This window comes from Limulus polyphemus, unplaced genomic scaffold (assembly GCF_000517525.1).
Source record: "Limulus polyphemus unplaced genomic scaffold, Limulus_polyphemus-2.1.2 Scaffold119, whole genome shotgun sequence".
Taxonomy (NCBI): Eukaryota; Metazoa; Arthropoda; class Merostomata; order Xiphosura; family Limulidae; genus Limulus; species Limulus polyphemus.
In genome coordinates this window covers 506,325-533,108 of record NW_013665729.1, presented here as the reverse complement: position 1 = coordinate 533,108, position 26,784 = coordinate 506,325, and the positions used below count along the sequence as shown (strand labels likewise).

The following is a 26,784-nucleotide window of genomic DNA, read 5'->3' as shown; positions in this document are numbered from 1 at the left end:
TGTTTGAAATCAAAATCATAGAAAAAGAAATGAAAATGTTTTCTAAAGTTGAAGATTAAAAAATGAGAAACTCTCGTTAGATTAATTACAATTTATATTAGATACATATTGTAAATCATTGATATGGAAATTACAACGATATACCAAAGAAAACGATAGTGAAAATGTATTTATTTTTTTTATATAAAAACAGAAAGGACCTCCCTACTTTGACAAGTAAAATAAATATTTATTTACCAATTCCGTTGACGATGAATGAAGGGATTATTCATATGGACAAGTACTGAGAGTAACATTAACACATGAAAGATGAGCTGATTCACTAACTGATTATCTTTAAATTTATTATCAATATATGTTGCACAAAAACTTTTTAAGAAAACGTAAATAACTTTGTGCATAACCAATTCATATTTTTTTCTCATATATATTCATAAAAAGTATTGATCATTAAACAGCATATTTGTTGCTGAATCTAACAACTACCCTAATTCTGGTATTTATATAGCCTAATGTATTAACTACTGTGGTTAAAAAACGAAAATCGTTAATATTTATTAAAATAAAAAACCTCTTTCCTTGGCAAATGAAATATTTTTGCAGTTGGGGTAACAATGTGCTAATGAATGAAAAAATATATTTAATCTACAAATAAGTTATCTGAAATAATGATAAAAACTTAATTTCACACCAACAAATTTTAGCAATAACACTGCATCCACATAATAGTTTAATGTAAGACTTGTATAAAGAGCCTTGAGCGTATATAACTAGTCTCTGAGTAAATACAATTATATGTAATCATAAAAAATCTACAAGTGTTTAAACAAAATGAACTTGCTCATTGTTCTTCTGACCTGCTTACTAGTGATAGTCTGTGAATAATCCAAATCCTTTTGTAAAGCAGCAGCATTTTCCTCTTAGCCAGCAATGCACAAAACATTAATATCATCAGCAAATGTAAGTCACTTATTGACCATTTCTTCATGTATGTCATTGATGTAAATAAAAAAGGAGCAAAGGTCTTAACACCGAGCCTTGGGATACTCCACTTGTAACATTAATCTAGGCTGACTGAAATTCATTTATAAAGAAACCTCTGCTTTCTTCCATACAGCAAGTTTTTTTTACCTAATGACCTAATTTATCTCCTACGGAGATAAGTTTTTAATAAGGCTTTTATGTGGCACCTTGTCAAATGCTTTTTCAAAATCCAGATACCTCAAATACACACACTTACTTTAAACCACATATGCAGTAACCAATTCAAAGAATGTCAAAAGATTAGTAAGTCCAGATTTTCCACTAGTAAAACCATATTGACTATCCAACAAAATTTTAAACCTTTCTAATTGACTTTGCAAAACACCTTTCATCAGACTTTCAAAAGCTTTTCCTACCACTAATGTACGACTAGTAGGCCTATTATTTTTAATTTTCACTCAATCCTTTTAGGCTTCCTTATTTCCTGTTATATCAATTATCTTAGTATTTTATAATCATCTTAATTTTTCATTATAGCAGCCAATTTAAACCTCTTAACTTAATAATGTTTTTCTTTAAGTTCATCCTTTATTCCCTTTGTTAACAAACTAGTTTCTCACTTGCAGCCACCTTTCTTTTTTCAAAAAGGAATCTATCTATCTTGAATATCTAAAATTTTATCTTTAATATTTTTACACATTTGATCAGTATGCTCAGTTAATTCAGTTGCCCAATTCTAACAGATAATTCTTGTTGTATTCCTTCGAAATCTGTTTTTTTTAATTTCAGTAAAAGTCTCATTATTCCTTACCTCCATGTGCAGCAAAGCATCAAACCTAATAAAGCAATGGTCACTTGCATCCGAATATTTCAAAGTTTCTACCTTATCAAATATTTCTATATCAGAAGTTTATATATCACCATTTGACAAAGAAAACAATCCCGAATTGTTTATAAAACCACTTTCCCTCAAGATGTCACTTAGAGTCAATCTCTCATAATTATGATCTCATTATCACCTGAATTATTCATCTCATTGTAGAGTTTCTCCTAAATTTTACCATTTTCATCAGATGGTCTGTATCAAATTTCAACTAAAAGCCTATTCTCCTTATAACTAGTAAAATAAAATCAACTATATTCAACCTCTTTGCTATTAACTATCATATCCATTTTTAAATAAAAAGGTTCTCTTCTCCATCTTTTTTAGTACTTTATCCTCATTGAATAATCTATAATCTTATATTTCAAAGAAATTATTATCGTAAAAGTCATGTATAGCTAACCAAGTTTCAGTCATTCCCATTACATAAACTTCCCTGTTGCCACTAGTGCTTATACTTTTAGTATTACGATAATAACAGTTTAGCCGACTCTCGAAGCTACTTCTGTACTTTGTTCCTGTACTATTTTTTCTTTACATCTTATTTTTGTTCATTTAATGTATTCTAGCTCTCACCAGTGTCTAGTCATCGTATAAATCTGCCCTTACAGTTGAGTTATTAGCCCTTGCAAAAAAACAACAACAAAAAACCATCCTCTACCGTATTTAAATGTAAATCACCCATTTTAAAGAGCTTCGTTTTTCCACTGAACTGATCCCACAAGTCCATACAGCCAACATGCTTGTCTATATAGGGCCTAGAATTTTTTCATAATGACCTACTTCTGAACAAATTAAGTTATTATGGCCCTTTTCTTCAAATTATTTTATCAGTTACTTGTACTTATCAATTAGCTCTTATGACCAACTTCTTCCTCTTTCCTACATCATTAGCATGTATGCGCACAAGAAGTCTAGTTACTGCTAGCTCTACCAGTAGCTCTTTAGGCTTCACTGTATCACTTGCTCTATCAACTTAACAATTTCGGCTTTGAAATTACTTGTTTTATTCCTTTCGTTGAATTTGTTATATTTGCATTTAACTGAATATATGGTAAATTTATTTTAAGAAATACCATTGTTTAAATTTATTGTTTTGAAGCCAGGGTACCCTAAATTGCGTTATATGAGGGCAGCAATAAACACCTTACCTAGTAAAACGTTCATATGCTAATTTAAATATATTCTTGTTACATATTTTTATTTTTTATTGAAATTTATCAAAAAAGCAGTGATCATGCTTATTCAAGTGGATACATGTATCTTACATTAAATACAGTTTATTACACACCAACCTTGATGTTTGTTTGTAATTAAGCACAAAGCTACACAATGGGCTATATATGCTCTACCCACTACGGGTATCGAAACCTGGTTTCTAGCGTTGTAAGTACGCAGACATACCGCTGTTCCACTGGCGGGCCACGAACTTCGATGAGATTTTATTTGTCACACGTGTGTTACAGATGTGAGATAGCAAATTCGACTTTTTTATGATTATGGCTGTGTTTATCGTTTATGTATTATCTATTTCTATCGATTAGTTTATCTATGAATGTTTAGTTGTATTAAAACTCTAACTCACTTCCTACATAATCATTTGTATTTTGAGTAAATATGCGTTTGTGTGATGAAACTGACACCAGCTTCTCTAGCGGTGACGTACAGTTATTATTAATGTAACAGAATAGTATGTAAAAGTATCCAAATGTGGTTATTGACGTTGTATATGAGAAATGACATTAAAAATTATGTGTTGTCATGCCATGTTTGTCAAACCACTGAATTTGTTCAAAAGCAGCCAGCTGGATTTATGCAAAGCACTAAACTAATGGAACTTGGTAAAATAATAGGAGTAGACATCATGGGACCTTATCCTAAGACTAGGATAGGAAATATTTATTTGTTGGTTATGATTATTTCAGTAAATGGGTTGTATTACAACAAATAACCGCGAAAGTGATTTTCTAAAACCTAATTAGTGAATAGTTGTGTAGATATGGTATTCCTAAGATTCTTGTATATGATAATAACCCACTATTTGTGTCTCACTTGATGGATAAAACTTGTAAACCTATGTGAATTAAACACATCTTTACAACTCTATATCATCCTCAGTCTAACGTTACTGAAAGAGTAAATAGATATATTGGTAGACTGATATCTGCTTATATTGAAAGACATAATCAGACTTGGGATAATCATTTTCTCTAGCCGTTGAAACTTCCACTCATGAGTGTACAGGTTACATACCAGCCAAATTTCACTTGCGACAAGAGATCTTCCTTCCTCGGGACCGACTGATGAACGAGCAGCATAATTACAAGATGTCATACAGAAGGCAAGATTCAACGTTGAAAAGGCTCAGAAGCCACAGTGACAGCCTACAACTGTAAGAGACATCTAGACACATCTAAGGTAGGTGATTATAATTAACGAAACATTCGTTGTCTCCTGCAGTAAATCATTTTACTGCAAAATTTGCTCCGAGGTGGAATGGAAGTTACAAAGTGTGTTACTCCATTAGTGTATTTATTAAAATATCCTAGATCAGGTGCAGTTATAAGACGATTTCACATTTCTAGTGAGGAATATAATAATCGTCCTAGGCAGTTGCAGTAAAACGAAAATGCCGATTACAGAGGACTAGATGGTCGTCCCCCTTACCTCTATCTTCTCCTCGAAAGGTATTGCGACAACATTGCAGAGTTAATTATATTAGTTAGCTGGTCTTTAAAGTGTTATACTGTTGGTATGCCAAACCAGAATTGTAAGCTATAGAAGATCTAGCTGAAGATTCAGAAACATGAATCTGTACTTAAACTGTAAAGGATTCATATTGTCAGTATCAAGAGGGAGGTAAAAGTAAGGGTACGAAAACTGGGATATTTTATACGAATTGATTAATGTCATCACTTTGTTTTTCAAGGGGAAAGAAGTGTGAGATAGAAAATTTTATTTCATGACTATGGTTGTATTTATCATTCATTTGTTATTTTCTTCTGTCTGTGAATTTTTAATTTTATTAAGACGCTAACTCATTTTCTATATAATCATTTGTATTTTGAGTAAATATATATGTGTGTACGATGAAACTGACACCAGCTTCCCAAGTGCTGACATACAGATACTATTAATATAGCAGAATAATACTAAATTTATGATCACATAAGGTTGTACTCTCGTGACCTACTCTGTGAATAAATACCCTGCCACGAGCTTCCTTAAGAGAGAGAGAGTCACGAGATATTCAGTGAATTATTTCTGTTTATCACTCGATATTGATATTGAAAGGTATTTTTGGAATATTATGCTTGCCTTATTTTAATTTGAATTAAGTTTTTATTTCTGGTTCTTTTTCCTGATTCCATTATTATTGATTTATTAATATTTATGATAAATTGTTTATTAATATTGTTACTGTGAATAAATTGTTTTTTTTGTTGTTGAACCCTGATTGTAGCAGTGTGTACACTTTAAACTGTTACACAGAAAGCATCCACCCTGTCTCTGTACATTAAACCGAAGTCAATAAACATTCATTTAATTTATACTTTATGAGCTTAAAATGAAAACTTATACGTGGAAGGTCTTGCCACAACCCTTAGTCAATATGTTGCTGCACCCAAAAGCTAAACAGTGAAGCATTTTAATCACAATTATTTCAGAACAACGATATTATAATAGTTTAATACAGCTGCATATACTATGTCTGGGTGTGGTGAGGTAGCCATTGACAGTCTTCTAGTGACTTCACTGCCTGCCACGTGTGACGTGTGCTATCTATATTATAGAGGTCACAAGTTGTGACAAGTAAAAATGTAAAATTACTTAATATGTAGTTTCAACTTTAACAAATTGCTGGAAAACAAAATACTGTATGGCATCGCTAAGAAAAATAAAAGATGGGGAATAAATACGACAGCTTACAGTCAGAAGTCATTGGAAATATCAGCTAAGGAACTCTCTTTTACTACCTGCAACGTCAGTGAGCGCAACCCTAGGATTTTCACCTAATACTCAGCTCTATTACTTGTCATAATCTATATAATAAAAGCCACTCACTGTTCGGAACGCTTCCTTTGTCGGTAACGCTCAACTCTTTATTGGTAACATTTAAATTGACTCAGTGGTTTGTTTCAAGTCGAGTTGGATTTTTTATGTTTTTTTTTTATTATTATTAACTCATCGTATTTAAAGAAAGATACAATTACAATATCACAACATGATACTTTAAATTAAGGATTCTGAAATATTTGTTAAGATTATACTGGAAAGAATAGGTGTCACGTGGAAGACCCGAGTTTAAGTCAATTTGGATTTTAGTTTTTTCATTCTTTTTATTTTTTAATATATTTATTATCATATTTATAAGAAGCTCTTTGAATATTAGGAAAAATACGAATACCATTATAAATTAAATAAGGGATAATATCATATTACATTATAAACACAAGTGAATGCATGTGTGAAAAACAACTTAAATAACTTTTGAAGGCAATAGATGGAGCTAGAGTACATTATTATTGATGTATTTCTCCTTTGGTAGGAGTTTTAAAAAACTTATTCAAAACATGTATAGTCATTTTAAATGAAAAGTTATGCCTTTGTGGATTTGCTTTTCACTATAAAATCCATTGCTTTTACCATCACAATTCATAAATTACAGGGCTAGTCATTTGACGATACAGGATTATTTCTGCAAGCACTTTTTTCGCATGGTTAAGTCTATATGGCTTTATCAAGAAGAATGTTTGAACATAACATAAAAATACACATACGTCCAAATTATTATCAAGGACAACTTTGGGAGATGACCAAATATACATAAAAATGTTTTCGTGAAATATTAGGAAATGGATAAATGTTATCCATACATATATTGTTACTACAAAATAATTAATTTCTAGAAAACATGTTCATAAAACATTTACGTAGATTTAATTTTTAGATGAAAACTTAATACAGTTATATGACGGGTATTCAGCTAGTGTTTTGTAAATTTTGCGTTATTTTCTCCAATGAGGATGCTGAAATTACATTCAAAGTAACTCCTGTTACCAGAAAACAGACAGTTATACCTTTGAGTATATTATAATGGTTTCTATCGTTCGATGGGTTCGTTTTGACTACATGGTTGAGATAATGCAAAGTCCCGTCATTTAAGGAAAATCAAAGCATTTTATTTCTTAAATGGAAAATTTTACCACTTACCTAGTTTTACGAACTAGTGATAACCAAATGATAACTCAAAAATATAGCTTAACAGTCACGGGTCTTCATCTTTGGGCTTAACAATGTCACCACTGGGTTATTCTATCAGATATGCCCCCCTCCCCAATAGCACAGCGGTATGTCTGCGGACTTACAACGCTAGAATCCAGGTTTCGATACCTGTGGTGGGCAGAGCACACATAGTCCATTGTGTAGCTTTGTGCTTAATTATAAATAAACAAACATAAAATATCCAACTTCTCCTGGCGAATTTTCAATAAAGACTTAATCATCTTCATTTCTGAGTTCTATCATGTTGGAACTTTGGCCTCTCTCTCAAGTTGAGTTTTGAATATAGGACACAATATCTGATTCTTTGGAAATTACTTTCAGAAATGGTCTAGCTTTTTTCATGCCATCCCTGACCACAAGCTATAGCTTGTGGGAAAAACAGGGGTTATGTTCAGGGAGAAATTCAGATAAATTGTCTGCTGGTTTAGATTTATCCAAAAATTCATCTTCTGAGTCACTATCTGTAGATGATATGTTACCATCTCTCACACTAGGTAGTGTTTGCGGTTCAATATAAGGCAAGCAGAAAGCTTAGATCATGTTGAATGTATTATCAGATGTCACATATGACACGTTGTTGTTAATGTTAAAGAGATTTATTATAGCATCATATTAGGCTGCAATGTTATCAGATATGTGATGCCCCTTGAAATGACATACCAACATGACTGTTTACAATTTCTAGTCAAGTATAAAATGACTAGTGACTCCAAGAAAGCTGCGCATTTCTCTGCTACTCCAGATATTCACAGTTACATTGATGTTGGGTACAAGTTCCAATAGAGAGATGACTTTTTGTTGAACTTCATCAAACCTACTCTCTATCAACATTTTGGACATATGCTTGCGACTGGGAAGAATTCACCGAGAATCTATGGCTGCTGTTAGATCTTGAAAATCTTTTGACTTCGCCAATGAGAAGGATTGCAGTGTGCTTGCAATAAAATTGACGAGTTTGTTAGTGATGTGCTTCTGACGAGGGTGTGTAGACTTATATTCAATTGATTTCGTACAGTATGCTATTGTAGGTTGCTGCATCTGGGCGGAAGTTTTGTTCGTTTGAAGTTAAGCACAAGCTACACGATGGGTTATCTGTGCTGTACCCACCAGGGGTAACGAAACCCGGTTTCTAGCGTTGTTACTGAGCAGAAGTACCAGATCCAGATGTAGACTTCTGTAGCTCTGTCTTGTGATTACGCTAGAAATACAAAAGCTTATCTCAGTTATATAATATAGCTTATCATAATAAAAATAATTAAAAGTATCATAATAAATAGATATCTCAGTTATATAATATAAAATATAGTTTATAATAATAAAAATAATTAACAAAATATCATAATAAATAGATATCTCAGTTATATAATATAAAATATAGTCTATAATAATAAAAATAATTAAAAAATATCATAATAAATAGATACCTCAGTTATATAATATAAAATATAGTCTATAATAATAAAAATGATTAAAAAATATCATAATAAATAGATATCTCAGTTATATAATATAAAATATAGTATGTAATAATAAAAATAATTAAAAAATATTATAATAAATAGATACCTCAGTTATATAATATAAAATATAATTTATAATAAAAGTAATAAAAACATGTGACACTAATTATATGAAAATAATAAAAAACACGCATGAGAAATTTAGTTTACTTATATTTAATTGTATAATTTACATATGATATAGTTCATATTAACAAAAATAATAAAAAGACTTACTTTCAGATGTGTCAACAGGTTAGAAGGGATTTTTCCTGAAATAGAAATAGTCCGCTCACAATATTTACAGTTTGCCTTGATGTGACCAGATCTAGCAGTATGAAGTGTTCATGTAACACTGAAAACAGTTTAGTAGCTATTTCAAATTCTCCCATGTGACTTCATTGGATTATTAACCATGTAATACAATAACGTTTAAGGTGGTTGAAGAGTAATGACCTGATTTAACCTTCTTGCCATGGACATCCTTTACTGCGCATATCACGATGTTTTTAGTAAATATCAATCAAAATTTAATTAAACAACTTTTTGTTCTTGCTATTCTAATTAGTATAGCTTAAAATAGTAGCTAATGATCCATATGTTAATAGTATATAAGTTTTAAGTTTTTGGTTTTATAAGGCAATATTTAAAAAAAATCCTGAATTTCTCCTAGTGTGAGAAATGTGATTTTTTTTTCTCTAGGCATCTTCCCTTCTACAATCTATTTACCACCCTCCACAAAGTACGATATTTAACGTAAATTACTCATTAGAATGTTGTCATCGCTCGGGCAAAGCATAAATTTCATAGCCTTCAAATTTGTTTGGTGACATAGCCAGCAAGTAGAAAATCAGACCCCTCTTGCCACACCCACCTGTCGCATTCTGTCTTTCAGGATTTTTCAGTATTTCTCTCTAACGTTCAATACTACATTATTTATACCCAATAGAAAGTTCAAGTTTTCATTTATCAAATGATGCATTATATTAAGTTATTTTATCCACAGAATACATGTGGGAATACAACTAAGAATATTCCTAATGCTGTATTCGAATACCCCTATGTCTGGATAACAGAATGTATTTCGAATGAGGAAACACTCCGGTTCTCGGAGTTTTTATATATTAAGCTGACCATGAACCATTGTGTTAATATCAGCTCTCCTCAATTGAAATAATTTTGATTTTTGTTATTTATGACTAATTTGTATTTCATATATCTTCTAATGTATTGTATTGTATGTTTTCTTTTATTAACTTTAATTCAGATCGCTGATGTTGGAATTTAATTTTAGAAGTAAGTACATTTTAATAGTTCTGCCTGAACATTTTACATAGCATGCGTGTGGCCCTGATTCTTAACCTAATAAATAAATGTTTTACATAAAACACGTGAAAACCCAAATCCTATTTCTCTGTTATAACTTTTGTTATATTTGTTTTGATTTACCTAGAAGCACATTAGTGCCTTTAGTCAAATTAGATAGTGTAGTAATTTTCCATGATCTATCTACAAAATCGAATTTTTGGCCGAATATGTGGTGTTGCTACAGCTGTTCTAAATTCGTGTGTTTCTGAACATGTCTGAGCACTCTTATAGCATATTAACAACAGCAGCTTTGTAGCAGTAAAAGATTAAGAAAAATAAACAGTCAAAACTGGTAAAATTATTGTTATTCTTCTACCTGTCGAAGAGGTCAAAATTATAGTACACACAGGAATATCAGTAAGAAATAAACTTCTACTTGTAAATAGCTCATCTTCTCCTTGTTGAAGAGGCTAAACTTATAGTACAAAAATTTCAATGGTGAGCTCCTTTCCAAGACCACTAAATAAAAATTAATGACCTGAGGGCCTAGGGACAATTGAAACAAGCCCTTCCATCAATATAAAAAAGAGGGCAAGTCTTCTTCACTTTTTCGTTTTCTTTTTATCTTTCTTTTTCATACAGCTTTAAAAGACTTTCCCTTTTATATAATTGCTTCTTTTTTCATATTACACATATATATATGGCTGACTACTCTACTGTAACTTGGCTCTTTTTGTTCATGTAAAATGTTTTGTTCACATCAAACAAAGTGTATAATACTTTTCACATTTAAGAATATTTTGATCTCCAATAGCTTAAAAGGTTTGCGATTCTTTTACAATGATTTGATAAAGAGATAGCGATATTTAATATTAGTGCTTAATTGAGTATTTTAAGCTTCTATTTTTGAATACTGTTCCTTTTATATAATGAAACTGGTGTATTTTCTAACTCGTGTAACTAGAATTTTCTCTGTGGACACTTCTTGTCATATGCGACAACAAATGTCGAAGTACCTTTCAAATTTTACAGTCTTGTATATGATATCCGTATATCATATACTTTTCAGTACTCATAACTATTTATTTTGCTATGAGCTACTATTCTCATAGTAATTTGGAAAATTATTCTTAGAGAATAATAATTTATACACAAAGTTTATCTTACTTTACTAAAAATATATTAAAATCTCAAATATTGCTACGTTAAAATATTATATCATTCGTCAATCACTCAGCGTACATTACTTGATATGTATTTTAATTAGAAAAGTGTAACAATTAATATAAATCTAAAAAGGTATTTTGAGAGATGAGCCACCAATTTTGTAAAAAAACAACATCAAACAAACAAGTGTACGTCTGGTGTTAAAAAATGCACCTTTTCGACTATACAATTAACACGCAATAAAAATATACTTTCAAATGTATAACATGAACGTTAGTTCATCGTTATTTACAGTGCTCTGGTTGTTTGACACTGTTTAAATTAGTAAGAATAACCTTATTTTTATGGTATCACATGAATTAAGCACTGATAAGGCTGAAATTATGTATGTTTATAATGTGCAAATAGTGTTTCCAGTTAAAATTAGTGTTCATAGTCAGCAAGGAAAGATTCAATATTTAATCATCTTAATGCCATAAGCAAGAAGTAATTATGATTTAACTGGCTTAAATTATTTTGCATAATTTTAGGGAAATTAGTTGGAGCTGTCATGTTTAATATTCAAATTTAATATACATAAAAACAGTAGTTATAGTATATAGAAGCTGTTATAAATGAAAAAAAAATCTTCATTCAGTTTATGTGTCATTTAACTAATTAAAAATTATAAGGATTTTATTTAGCGTTTGAATAAATTGTTCGTTCTAATTATAAGTGGTTTTCTTTTGTAACGGAAATTATTCATTATGGAAACTTATAGCCAAAAAAGCTTTTAAAAACATACATGTGTTTTGCACTTTTGTTTCAGTCTTAAAAATAACCCATTAAAAATACTAAATGTTCATTGCCTTTCGAGGAAAAGGCTGACAGAAAACTGTCAAAATATTTCGTGGAAACCAAAGATTAACATATTTATGAACAAGGAACTCTACATATCTTGTCTAAAGAATACAGAAAGTAGAAAATATGATTTCTTTTTAGTAGATCAATGCAGTTTTAGTGGTTGAAACTCGTACTGTAGAAAGTCAATAGGAGAAAGGAAATGGAACCTCCCGAGACTCTGAAATCGTCATTGAAATAGCATTCTCCACAAGGAAATAATTTGTCTGGTTGAGGGGAGGAAATCCGGGAACACAACGCAAAGTTTTCTATTCCTGTCACGTGCAAATCGTTTTGTTCCCTAACCAGTCTTGATGGAAAAATAACTGCTGAAACAGAAAAAGAACTAACTTACTAAAGAACCAACCCGTGGAATTGAGTTTATTTTCAAGAAGCTTTCATCGAGAAGTTGCATTTCGCTATAGCTCTTGGGTAGAAAGAGTGACCAGTAGAAATGTATTTTATTTATAAAGAACTCTAAATGTATCCATTTCGTGATAGGATTCTTCAATAATTTGTTCATTTGCTTTGAAGTTGTAAGTTACTATATATTTTTGAATATTTGAAATTACTGAAACCAATCTAATGGTTCAATTATTATAAAGATTTTAGAACCAAGTTAACTAGTGGTTGAGCTTTAGAGGTTAGCTAGCTGGGCTTAACAAATACTACATAAATTACGATTTTTGTCTTCTCAATTTGGTGAGTTTACCAGGCAAGTAGTCTAAGTTTAGGGATCACGTATGGAATAAGTAAATAAAAAGAAAAATATCGACATTACTCTTCGTTTTTTTTACTTAGTTTTTACTGTTGAAATTTATTTGTGAAAGAAAATTTAGATCTTTTAAATAAAGCTACAGCCATTTTGGCTCACGTTGAACAAAGAAGATACCAAGATTATAACTCTCACAGTAGAATTCAATTATACTTAATGTTAGTTTAATTGCTAATTAATAGTCAACTATAAATGTAAAATATTTTGAAATTAATATTCTATGACTATTTACAATGAAAACACAGATAAGAACATTGAACCACACTGATGAAAACGTCTAAATTGACACATGATTTACACATGGTTACAAATATGAGATGTGTTAGTATAACATATTATCTACAGAGCACTGATCATTAACATTCAAGTTTCTGTGCTTAGAAAAACTCTTTAACTTTAAGCTGTTTCACCATTTCTATATTTTATGTGTATTATTATTTTTCCGTATTTTCGTATCAATAAGAAGGGTTCCCTAAAAACGCTGGTAAAATGTATGAATGCTTCTATGAATGTGTAGGGGAATAACGAGAAAAAAAATTACATTATATATATTTTGCGGAGTCAGTCTGGGTGAAACGGTTAGATCAGGGGTGGACAATAATTTTCTCAGGGGGGCCACAACACTAATTTGGGTAAGTCGTCGCGGGCCGCACATTTCTACTATATTAATTAAATTACCTGAGCATCGATTATATAAAGACTCCACTATGTTCTTTCCACAATTGTTGGGAGTCATGTTGGGCAGGAAAGAAATGACAAACGGGTCCTATTTTGCCTACAGGGAATCAGTGTAGGAGCTAATGTAACCAAATATTTAGTTCTTTAGGGTTGTTTGAGAACATATGCCACAGTTATTTAAATATACAAAAAGCTCATTTAGAATATTCATCATTTATGTTGAAAATCAAACAATATCAAATAGTACATACTTATTCTAATAATCTTTTACATAGTTTTTACCTATAAAAAAGTATTTTCTTAAATTGATATTAGCACTTATACTTAAAAATCTAGCCTTTTAAGCATCGAACTAACTTCTATAATGCGTTTTTTATTACCAGTGGATTTTTTTATTATATATACGTATATGTACTTGTAACATGTTTGTCATAAGAATCACATTTTAGCTAGTCGTGTGAAGTATCAACATTCTGGTGGCTGAGGGGTAAGCTTATTGGAAAGCATTTAAGGGTTGAAATTTAAAGTATTATTTTACAAAAATGTAGTGTGTTTTTTAATTCTATTTTATTTTTATTAATTGGTACTGGAATGATAAAAAGAAATTAACATTTGAGGATGTAACCCTTTATAATCAATACGAACATCAGCTATGTAGTGTTTTCAAAGGTAAGTTGACGACAATAGTGTAAATAGTTGTAAAAATTGTAGAAAATGTAACCTTCTCAGTGAAGTAAGTTGATTTGTGTTAAGCAAGAAGTCTTAACTACGTTGTATATATTATTCCTGTTAGGAAACTTGCTCTTTTGTATTCTTAGGAATGTTATTTCTAGAGGTCCAACACTCCTAAGCTTCATCTCATAGGATAATTAAGCTTAGTCTAATGGTGGACTAACTGTGGAATGTTTCAAGGTAGCTTACAATATTGAAGTTATCTGATCAGGAGAATATAATCGTAATCCTAGTAAAACTAAACAATTGTCTCGAATAGTAGGTACGTCCTTCTAATGGTTATAAGTTCACAATTATAAACTATCTTACTTACTCACGTAAAATAACGTTATAAACGTTCTTTTACGTGAGTAAATAAGATAGTTATTTATAAGGTAAAATAGTACATTGTTTACATTACACCAAAAGTGTTATGTTAATTCGAGGTTTAGAGATGAACTTTCTGGAAATAAACACCTCTAGTTCAGCACCTGAAATCCTCATACTTTTAAGTAGATACCTAGCGTGTATCTACGGTAAAGAATATAATTTTCTGATAATGTGACTTTTGTTCCTGTTGACTTGAAAAAGAAATGCAGACCTTGAAGTTTTAAACAAATCAAACGTGAAGTTAGATAATAATTATGAATATTATGTGTATTAGCTATTATAATTATACCTAATCGTTATACGTTTTAGACATGCTCTGTTTTGAACATGAAAAGTTATCATTCTGAACACATATGAATTATGGGGTGTTTTCAATTATTACTCTATGTATTTGTTAAATTTGGAAAGAGCCTTGATATGTAGGTAACAGAACATTATATGTTTTTTATATTTTCTCTTTCAACTTCATGGTTTAGTCAGTAGTTGAATTCCTACTTTAAATATATATATATTATATCAAGGTCAGAATATTAGTAGTTTTATTTATATTTTCTTAGTGCTTATCGAGTTTAACTAGTTTATTACGTAGCTCTGTGTTGTTTTATGTTCATAGTTTATTATTTTAATTAAGTTGATTTTACAGTTCAAAACGTTTGTTTTTAAATTTTTCACAAGGCACAAAACAAACGAAACCGTACGTAAACGGTCGTTCAATAAAACTAGGATGTAAACTATGCAATGTTGGAAAGTTTAATGTATCCTAGTAAGTGGGCTATCTAACGACATAGTACACATTCAAAACAGGAGACATATTTCATAATAGGTTTGATTTCTATTTGGAAACTTCTCAAACGAAATGTAAATAGAAGTTCAACAAGAAACTCAAAACTAAATAAAAATGATTAGGAGCAGGTATGGGCGTGTTCCACATTTTCAATTGCTAAATTACCATTCACGATCTGTAAGGCTGTAATCACACAATGTAGAATTAAAAGAACACATACATTTAGTTAAGGGACATTTCGAGCAACTGTGTATATATATATATATATATACATATATACGTATATTAATTTATAATGTTTAATAGTATTTTACTCTTCTCTGTCTCTAGCCTATTACGGGAAGTCAGTTGGTTCTAATAAAACATAAAAGCAAATAAAGAGAATACAATAAAAATAACATAAAAGATGAACCTGTAAACGTGTAATACATAAGTCAGTAATTACTATTATTAAGAAAAATAAATGTATTTATGCTCCAAACTTAATATAAGACTTTCTACCTCTCCGATTTAGTTTATTCTGTAAAATTCAATTATATAAATGACCTAAGTGGTTAGTTTTATCTAAAACGTATATAATGATTATAAAAGATAAGTGCTAAAACAGGCACGGTGTAATTGAAATAATTTATATTAATAAAAAGATATTTAGTGTAACACTTTTTCGAGCATCGTATTTTATTTTTATAATACTTCTATATAATGTTGAACTAGAACAACATTTTACAACATGTACTATGATTAAATGCTTGAAAAATAATTAATCATGTCACAGAAAGGGATAATGTTAAGTCTTAAAAGTAAAAGGTCTACATAAGAAGGAAAATAAATACAGGTTCGATTTTCCACAGTGGAGAGTTTAAGTTTTTATTTGTTATGAATGTCGTGTAAAGCTACTCGAGGGCTATCTGCGCTAGCCATCCCTAATTTAGCAGTGATAGACTAGACGGAGGGTAGCTAGTCAACACCATTCACCGCCAACTCTTGGGCTACTCTTTCACCAACGAAAAGGGGTATTGACCATCACATTATAACGTCCCATGGCTTAAAAGACGAATATGTTCAGTGACGGGAATTCGAACTCGCGACCCACAGATTGCGAGTTCTAACCACAAGGCTATGCCAGGCACATAAATAGCCTACTTTGTGGCTTTGCACTAAAATAACAACATATTAGAATGAAAATATTTCCTTTTGTTAAAAAAAAAACTACATTAACGAAACAACTTTTATATTGTAGTATATGTGTATATATATATATATATATATATACACATACATTTATATACAAATGAAAAAAACGTTATTACTTGACGAGGGAAGTCATAAATTTCTAAAGAAAATTATTGTACAAACATTGACATCAACATTACATATCTAAATCTAGGTAATGTAAATTCAGTAAAGGTAGCTTGTGGAAAGTAAAATATAGAGTAAAAACAACGTTTACAATGCACAATAAATACTATATTTGACCGTCGATTACCTACAGAAGTGAAACATACATGGAGAACTTCATAAGAAAGAAATTTGACTCATTATAAACTTTAAATATGTTAATTTACATAATAAATTAATATTTCTTTCGAAAACTGTGCACTAACACCAGTTAAGGCTTTATTTGTAGTTAGCAAAAAATTATTTAATGTTTCACTCCTAATGATGGCACCATAAAGCTGTTGAAACGTCTTAAGTAATTTAATGTTGGCCGTCGGCAGCCAAACATTGTTAATGTTGTTTTTTATTTTAAATAAGGTGACCGAGTATCAGATGTTGCACTTTTGTTTCTGCTACCAATTCAGCATGATATATGATGGTTACATAATTAATAAGTATCTGCTTATTCGAATTATTAAACTAGCTACAAGTAAATTTGAATCTAAGAATTTATTCTAAGAATCGAGCTTTTGTAAAAATATTAACGTCGCTCATAACATTAGGAGATCTCATAGGAATAATAATGTAATTTATAGGATTAGAAGAATAGTCAACACCAGTTCGGATTCCAACAACCTGCATGTGAGCTTTTTGTCTAAAGTCAATAGTTATAATAAATAAATATATATATACCTAGGTAATGTGTAATGAAATAGTTTTCTTTGTTTTTCTGGGCGTAAAAGAAGCACTAAACATACCTAGATAACAATTTCTCGATCGGAGGTAATGAATAGATGAAATAAATCTATCACCATTAGATGACTTTTACACTTGACATCTGTTTTTTACACATGACATCTGTTTTTTACACTTGACATCTGTAATCATTGTATTTAAGATATGATCTCACATTGGTAAAATATTTTCATGTTACATCGAAAAAGAAATTACATGATATTTTATAGGAGCGTTTTATTAGCTTTCGTTTTACATAAAAGTTTAACATAGAAAGAAAAGCACATCAAGTTTTAATCAATCGTAAAACTACATAATTTCTAAAACAATGTCTACCATTTCCAAGCCGTTAACCGGAGAGAGACATGAAATAATTGCTGATCAACTTCACGAGAGGCATTATTTAAAATAATAAGAAATTTAAAAGAAAGTAACAACACGAAATGAAACATCGTTATGAAACTTGGCCTAGAAAGCTGACAACGTAAACAAACGTTTTACTTCACAGTTTAAGCAAAGTCAGATAATATCTTGTCAAGGAAAGTGCAATGATTTGCCAAGAACCACGAGTAAATTAATCTGTGACACTTACGATAGCCTGTAATAATTGTAAATGCTGTCACATTTATAACTAAACTGGGCTTGTTCTATTAAATTCAACTACAATATTTTACTTTACATTAAGTAATTTTTGAATACTGCAGACAACTTATGAAATGCTGCTCTACTAAACGGAAAGACAAAGGCAACAACTCGTATTGTTGAATGAATAATTATTACTGGTTTAAGAACTGCCAAGAAATTTAACTTCGCAGTACTCTACAACATTTTATAGCTGTTTGTATAATATTCTTTTGGGAAGAAATTGGGAAACAAATTATTTGTGAATTATAACGCGCATGGGTTTCATGTAAAAAATAAACCAAACAAATTTATGAAACCTTAATCATGACACACAACTCTATAGACTGGAACAGTAACAATTATAAATTTTAATATTATATGACAAACAGTTAATAAATAATATAAAATGATCAATATTTCCTCAACTGTTCTTTGTAATTAAAATGTAAACACTAAGTTTGGTATGATACTATTAAAGAAACTCAGTTATATGCACTTTATAGTTTTTATTTACGCAAGAGTGACTGAATATATTTTGTGAAACTCATAAAAACAAAATACTTCCAGGCCTATTATATATATTTAAATATCACATATCCCTACATTCATTAATCAAGGTGATCCATTCCAATGACATTTTGAAAATCCAAATAAAAACGCCGAATAGAACAATAGTTTTTAATAGTGAAGAGAAAGAGCTAGATAAAAATTCATATATAAAAGTCGAAATTAAATAAAACAAATTGATATGTTTTACAATGCACAAATCATAAATATTTATCAAAAGTACATACTGAATTATTGGTCTAATAAAATAGTTTCTTTATTTTGGTAATAATTTATTCGCGTAACATTGCAGTTTTGGGATTATAAGTTTAGTAGATGAAGAAACAGCGTAGTAGTCAAAGGCAGATAATGCGTAGCTTATAAAACAATTATTTGAGAATTACTTATTTGCTAGTTTAATTTTCTACAGAAAATTAATAAAACAAATCGGTGATAATCCTTATTATAAACAATGTACATTCAAATAACGAATTCAAACAATTCAGCTTTAAGATTTCTCTCATATTTTAACGTACTTGGATGTACATCGTGCTTACATTAACATTCAGTATATTCTAGATATTTATTCTCAAATGTATACAGATATATTCACAGGTTTTACTCTAGTTCAAATAATTTTAAAGATTTTGTTCAAATCGATGTGCTGTAGTACAATAAAATTTTCCCCCCAAAATAATTTTACAGATTTTGTTCAAATTAATGTGCTGTAGTACAATAAAATTTTCCCACAAAAATAATTTTACAGATTCTGTTCAAATTAATGTGCTGTAGTACAATAAAATTTTCCCCCAAAATAATTTTACAGATTTTGTTCAAATTAATGTGCTGTAATGCAATAAAAATGTCCAAAAAATAATTTTACAGATTTTGTTCAAATTAATGTGCTGCAGTACAATAAAATTTTTCCTAAAAAGAAGAAACAAACTCAATTACCAAAGTAACTACACAAAGCTATTAAAATTCGTGGAGGTCCACGGAGGAACTGACTAAGGTCTTAAGATGCTCATCAGGGTTGGAGAAAACTAAGCTTGAAATAACGTATCATCGTATACCATACGATATTTTAAACATATGAAAACTGCAAGATAGCTAGAGACTATAAGGGTTTATACAATCTGTATTAAACAACTTGTTTTCTTTACGGCATTAAGTTCTTATAATTATATAGATTAAGTAAAAGCTCAAAAATTCTTGCTTTACAAAATTACAAAATTTCGTCTTTCACGAAGTTCTTTCTTAGTGAAAATATGTTAGAATTGACTAACTCCATTTGATTTGCTTATAAATGTCCATTTTCAAAAGATCGGTTAAGCTACATGAAGACCTGTCATTATACTAACAGTTATATTGTTGTAGCTATCAAATACCATTTGAAGCTGCATTTGCTTTTCTATTCCATGTAAGAGATTGGAAACAAGCTTATAATAACAATGGTGTTTTTTCTATTTCCTTTACTTATATAGTGTAGTGTGGGTTTTTAAACTGCTAAACAAAAGCTGTATTTCGCAATATCTGTATTGAGGCTAATTAAGTATTAAGATAGTTAACGAAATCGTCACTAAACCTTGTAATCAACATATATGAGTGTAAAAACAAAGTAACAGAAATAACAAGAAGAGGCTTTGATATGACCTACGAAGTATATGATTTGTTTTTACGAGTTAATTGCAATTAGATTTAAATCTGAATGAAATTTTTAGTTTATTTGTTCTATTGTTATATTTGGGTTATAATAACTTCCCCTGTTAGAGTTTTGAAAATTAGTTTGTCATACATATGAAGTGTAAAACTTATACGACTATTTTTAAAGGATGTGTTTCACCTTACTCAATTTCACCAGTCACGTTAATGAGACTACATCAGTAGCTAATCTATTCAATTTTTTTATCTTTATAAATCTAAAGCACTTTATTTGTGAAACATAATAAAGCATTACTAGATTATTAATCAGAAATTTATGGAATAGTTTTTAAGTTTAAGTAGTGATATAGTATGACCAAATATTCAAAAATCACACACGTTAAACAAAACAGGTATATGTAAAATTAGTTTTTCCTCGTTCGAATACAAAACGTTATTGTATAGTTTGAGTATTTTATTATAACTTTTATGATAGTATTATTTGCTAGATGGTAAAATAGATAATCATGTATATATATATTATAAATCTCAAAAGTAATTCAGAATATATGCAACTTATTCTTAACCTGAATTTCATATAACAAACTTTCTGAACAAAAATCTTGAAAAAAAAAGAGTTATAAACGCTTTGCACAATAACTAGAAATTTAACTTATATTGCAGTCGTGATCAATGAGTAATATAATATGAATATTATATCATATATGAATATTTGAGGTTAAATGTTTTACTGATACTATTACTTGGTATTTACTTTCATAAGTTGTAATCGTATTTGTTAGTATAAAGAAATACTACATTTACAAGTTCTGTATTCCGATTTTCCCTAAACATACTTTTAAGGTATTTTAAATCAGAGTCTGCGTGAATATTAATAATATGTAATGTTTAAGTTTATCAACTTGATAATCTTAACATTTTAGTGTAAGTTTATCATTTTTCTGTTGTCTACTTATTAAGAATTTGTTAACGTGGATATTCTAGCTGTTTCATTGTTTATAATCGGCTTAACGAAACACACAGTCAGGTATACGCATTTCAATCTTTTGTAAACATAATATAATTTTAAGGCTTCACAGTCTCAAATACCACTAATTGCTATTAATGATTTTCAGCTCAAATGCTCGAAGTCCTTGTTCGTTTATTTTAATGATATGCATATTGTGTGTACTTTTTTAGAAATGTCAGATTGTTCAGGAGTTGCTTGCTGTAATGTATTTTATAACACGTGTCTTGTAATTGATGATAGAAGCATTTATGAAAAAGTTTATATAAATCAACAAAGTAAGTTTTCACTCTTGCGATGATACAAAAACAAAAGGAAACACGTTTCTATTAAATCATAATGTAGCAGAGGATATACAGATGAGACGACCGAAGGCACACGGGTTAAAGGTGTGAGCATATCGGCTACGGACATGGTCTAACATTAAACATTTTTCTGTATGTTTTTTTGGCTGGTGGGATTAGGGATATTAGTTTCAATAACGTTTCTTCACCAGGTGGCCTTACCTTTGGTAACGTTTGTTTTGTGTAGATAAAAATCATTTTGCAGCGACTTCTTATTGCCGTTTCTTTCACCAGTTGTGTTTCTTGAAATTGGGGGTAAGTAAGCATAAATCTACGTTAGGAAGACTGAAGTTTTAGAGAAATTCTTTGAGAACCAAACCTTAAGATTAATTTATGTATAAAGTATTATGTCTTTATCAGTCATAGTTAATTTAAAGCTTCCTTATCTGGTGATATGCAGGTCAAATAATTGTCAATTCCTGCATCAGAAACGTGGTTATTTTTTAATGAATTTAGAGTAGGTTCTCACACTGGAGTTGTACGCCGTAATGTTTCTAAAACGATATCACGAGACCCTTCTCTGTTGATGTCGACTGTTGTTGAGACAGTGTAACATGTAGAGTCCCTAGAAAACGGGGGGAAATTGTAATAAGCCAAGTCTCTCATGGATTCAGATAATGGTATTCCAGGGTTTGTATTGCTACGCTCTCTACTCGTAGATGGACATGGTGAAGCTTCTCGGGACATATCTCTCGTCCGACTGCTACTTCTCCCACGTGGATGGCGCCTACACGGAATATGGTCTTCTGCAGAGTGTAAAAAATCCTCATACTTCAATCTTTCCGTACATTTCTTGGAATCAATCTTATACCACTGAATATACAAGAAAACAGCAAAGGTTCCAGATAACTCACACATCAGAATGCTAGCAATGGCTAGGGCAAAGGTGTAACCGTACCGATATTTAAACATCGGGCCCTTGAAAGAAGATTTCGGCTGGAGTTTACTACCGACTTCGGCCTTAAAACTTGAAATAAAGATAACCACACCCATTAGAACTAGCAAACCTAAAAGAACAAAGAAAATAAACAAAGTTCAATATAACTGTTACACAATGTATAAAAGGGATTACAAATATTCATTTATTATTTTAAAGCAATATAAAACGAACTGCATATCTATAATCAAATTAAAATGATTTTTAGTAGCTCTTATACAATTTTCGCAGAATTTTACAATTGTACGGTTATTTAAAAAATATATATATCAAACTCAATCTGAGTAAATAGCTTAATTATGTTACTTTAAGTGACAAAAGTCACTTAAAACAAAATTCTCAAAATACTTCCATTCGACAATCATTACTTTTTCTAAACAAGATATTTTTTCTCAGTTGTAGTTCCATTAGTGATATGATCAGTATTTTCTATAAATATTACAGGTATTTTATCTAAATTTTAGAAATAATCAGAAATAAATCAACAAATACAAAGCTTTTTTTTAATACATCTTTTAACCATTTAGTTTTAATTTTGGTTCAGCATTTTTATCAATACATACCTAACCCGGACAAGCTGTTTTTCTGAAGTTAAATAACATTATATGGTTGATTTTTTAATACTACCCTGATATACCCATAGTACAAAATACTGTTACACGAAATTATTTTCTTAACTCTATATTTGTTAAATAAACTAACCTATTTTATTATAAAAACCACACATATTTGATGAACTCACCTAAATTACCACATCTAATATTTTTCATTAATTATTTATCTACTTTTATATTAGGTTTGGGTACTTTGATTATGTTTCGTATCACGATTATCTAACAATGTTTAGTGGTCGATTTAACAGTATAACATTAGTGGATTTTACGTCTGTTTCTTAAACAAAATGTACACGAAAATACGAATGCAACATTTCATTTAACACTATAAAACGTTGTCCACCGATAATTACATTTAAAATAAAAGTAAAGAAAGTAACGTTACGAAACATTTTGGATAAAGATTACATAAAAATCAACATAAAGTAATTTAAAATTTTTCTTTTCTTTTTTTGCGAAGCAGAAACGTAGGAAAAGTATAGTTCTGATGGTAAAGATAAATCAGGAAATTTTAAACTCGATTTTGCTAGAAATTAAGATTAAACAGGAAAAGAATAGTCTTAGCTAAAAATAAAGAACAGTTACAAGAAACAACGTACTTTAATGTAGTCGTAAGTAAAAATTCGAATAAAATAAGAAGGTTGAAGTAAAATAACGTTATATAAGTATCATGTTCAGTTGTTTCATCGTTTAAATCTTAGAAATGACCTCAGACAGAGATAAGAATAACAAACCAAAGCTATATAATATCCTAGCAAGAAAATGTAAAAATTATAAATCATAATAAAATTTCATGTTAAACAGTCAATAAATAACAAACACCTCTTAAATAGAGAAGAAACAATTAATCACGTTTAACAAAGTTGTATTTGTAATGGTTGGAGACGGCTTGAATCGGTAATGAAGAAAAACTTTAATATAAGTTTAACATAACAGCAAATGTACAACGTTTCGACAAGTTTTTGTCATCATCAGGTACGATGGGTTCCTCGTCATCGAAAGTTGTATTAGATAAAGATAAAATAAATAATAATAATAAAAAATTAGCATATAAACATAATTTTGTCGATATAGCTAAAGCAATAAATCAGCATTTAATCAACTTATTCTAAATAGTTGTAAAAATAATTAAATTACTCAGCATACTAAAAATGTTGAGTAGAAGAGAAAAATGGAAAAACGTTGCAACTGGTTTTGATTAATATATGAAAGACAATATAATGAGGGCTTTCATAGCGATAAAACAAACAATGTAACACAAAAATAGCATGTATACAGAGCACAAGCAAAAAACAAACAAACAATATTATCAAAGTTAGTTATAACTGAGTTAAAAATTAACAAAAGATATGACACAGACCTAATTTAGCGACAGATAAGAAAAAAAATTTAGCATAATGCTACCTTGTATAAAGATCAAGACTATATACAATAATAATAACGATATAAATTTGATGAAGGAAAGCCGAAAGTAAAATAGAACATAAGAAATTTAAAATTACAGGCTAAATATTTTTAGAATAACGATTTATGAAATATTAAAAAGGATTTGTTAAACTTAGTTAAAATGAGAAAGTACATAATAGATTAATTTTTATGTGTTTGTTTTTAAACACACAGCTACACAATAGGCTATCTGTGCTCTAACTATCACGGTATTAAAACCCGATATTTTGCGATATAAGCCCTCAGACTTATTTCTGACCACCGGGTATGGGTGGGGAGAAAACGAATAATATTGGTTTATTCAACGTGCTGTAGTTTAGAGGTATTTGTTTTCGAACACTTCGATGCTTTAGCTCCCATTTCTATCAATATAAACCATTGCTAATTCAGTACATCTAGTTATTTATTATTCACTTTGGCAATAATATAGTCATAAAAGAAAACTTTGTGTTCTTTTTGTGTCTATAATGTCAAGTTAAAGAGTGATATGTGTCATAAAAACTTAGCTGGATCCTAAAAGATCAAGTGGAGGTAGTAGTAGTAGTGATAAAAGGCTTGACTGAAAAGTAATCCCACCCAGTCTTTAAGAACGTTCCAAGACAATAGTATTCTGGGATTTATCTGCCCATCCTCCTTTGCAGTCCAAGACAAAGTTGCATCCAATTACATCCCCAATGGACATCCAATATCAACCGAATCTTTAAAAGAAAGCTTATATATTTTTGCTGATCAAGAGCACTTCAGAGACAGATTCTACATAGAGTGGTTTCGAAGTACATTTAAAAACCTAAAGAACAAAACGAAAATCACACTTTATTAGTTGCTATCTTTTTTTTCCAAAACTATATTCAAGTTAATTACTGTGTTGCAAGAAAAAAATTAAATATACTTTATATCAATTGTTTTTTTATTAATTGTATTTGTGATAATTGCTTCTAACAGGTATTATGTGGAAATCAATTTGGAAAAGTCTCTTGGATTAATTTAGGAATACACTATCATATTTTAGTTTCTTTAATTGAGATATCTCATGTTCAACAACTCAATACATCAAATTCAGCAAACAATATTGCTTCATCAATACACGTGTATAACAGCATACAAATAAATGTATGTATATATACATATGTATGCGTATGTGTGTGTATTTTTATATTAGTTAACCGTGTTCCGTTTATCTTTCTTATGTTTTATAACAAATGCTGCTAAGTTACCTAGCTTACTAACCAACCATTTGTTTTCAGTACAAATTAACTGGATATTTTAGTTTCATGGATATAAATAATATCTATCAGCTAACAAAGTAATTATCTTTATTTCATAGAGTGGACAAACTAGCAATTGATATTAAATTAATTTCCAATATAACTATTACTACTTCCTAGCATTACTTGCAAAATCGTTCTGTCTTTTCAGTACCTCGAAATTGTGTAATTTCACTTTATAAAAAAATGTCAGTTTTGCAACTGTCAATCTTGTATATTTCAAAATATAAGAACACAATATTTATATAGTTTTAAAAAGATTTAAACTTCAGTCATGTCAAGATTCCTATTGTTTTTTGTACAAGTATCTTATAATATTTGCTTTAATTATTCTTGAAATACTGCACCTTTTCCTATCTCACCTGACAGCCAACACTAATAAAGCCATAACTATACAACATTTGTGTAACTTAAGATATTCATGACCGCCTCTTTTGCTTATTCAACAACAAGTTAATAACATCCTAACATTGAAGTTTTTATTTCGAACAATCTAACGTTTATCAAACAGTATTTTATACATGTAATTTTAAAAATAATTATTAAAAACCTGTTATGATATTCCCACAAAATAGCACATTCACAGCCATTATGTGACTATTTTCATCTGAACCGATAACATATTTGAGTAGTGTATGATATTCCCACAAAATAGCACATTCACAGCCATTATGTGACTATTTTCATCTGAACCGATAACATATTTGAGTAGTGTATGATATTCCCACAAAATAGCACATTCACAGCCATTATGTGATTATTTTCATCTGAACCGATAACATATTTGAGTAGTGACTGTATTCCGAAGTTTAATTGCTACATAAGACTAAAGAAGTAATCACCTTAAAATCTCTCACTACATTAAATACACTTTCAGCTTGTTT

General features: G+C 29.8%; 1 protein-coding gene across 1 annotated transcript in view; it reads right to left on the bottom strand.

The window, feature by feature from the left end:
* Window positions 1–20,875: 20,875 nt before the first annotated feature.
* Window positions 20,876–26,784, bottom strand: part of LOC106472311 (voltage-dependent calcium channel gamma-5 subunit-like) — an 89,445-nt gene continuing 83,536 nt past the window's right edge. Inside the window, exon 4 of the mRNA XM_022401692.1 lies at window positions 20,876–22,645. Coding sequence (XP_022257400.1) covers window positions 22,104–22,645 — 542 coding nt within the window. The 3' untranslated portion in view covers window positions 20,876–22,103. The remainder of the gene's footprint in view (window positions 22,646–26,784) is intronic.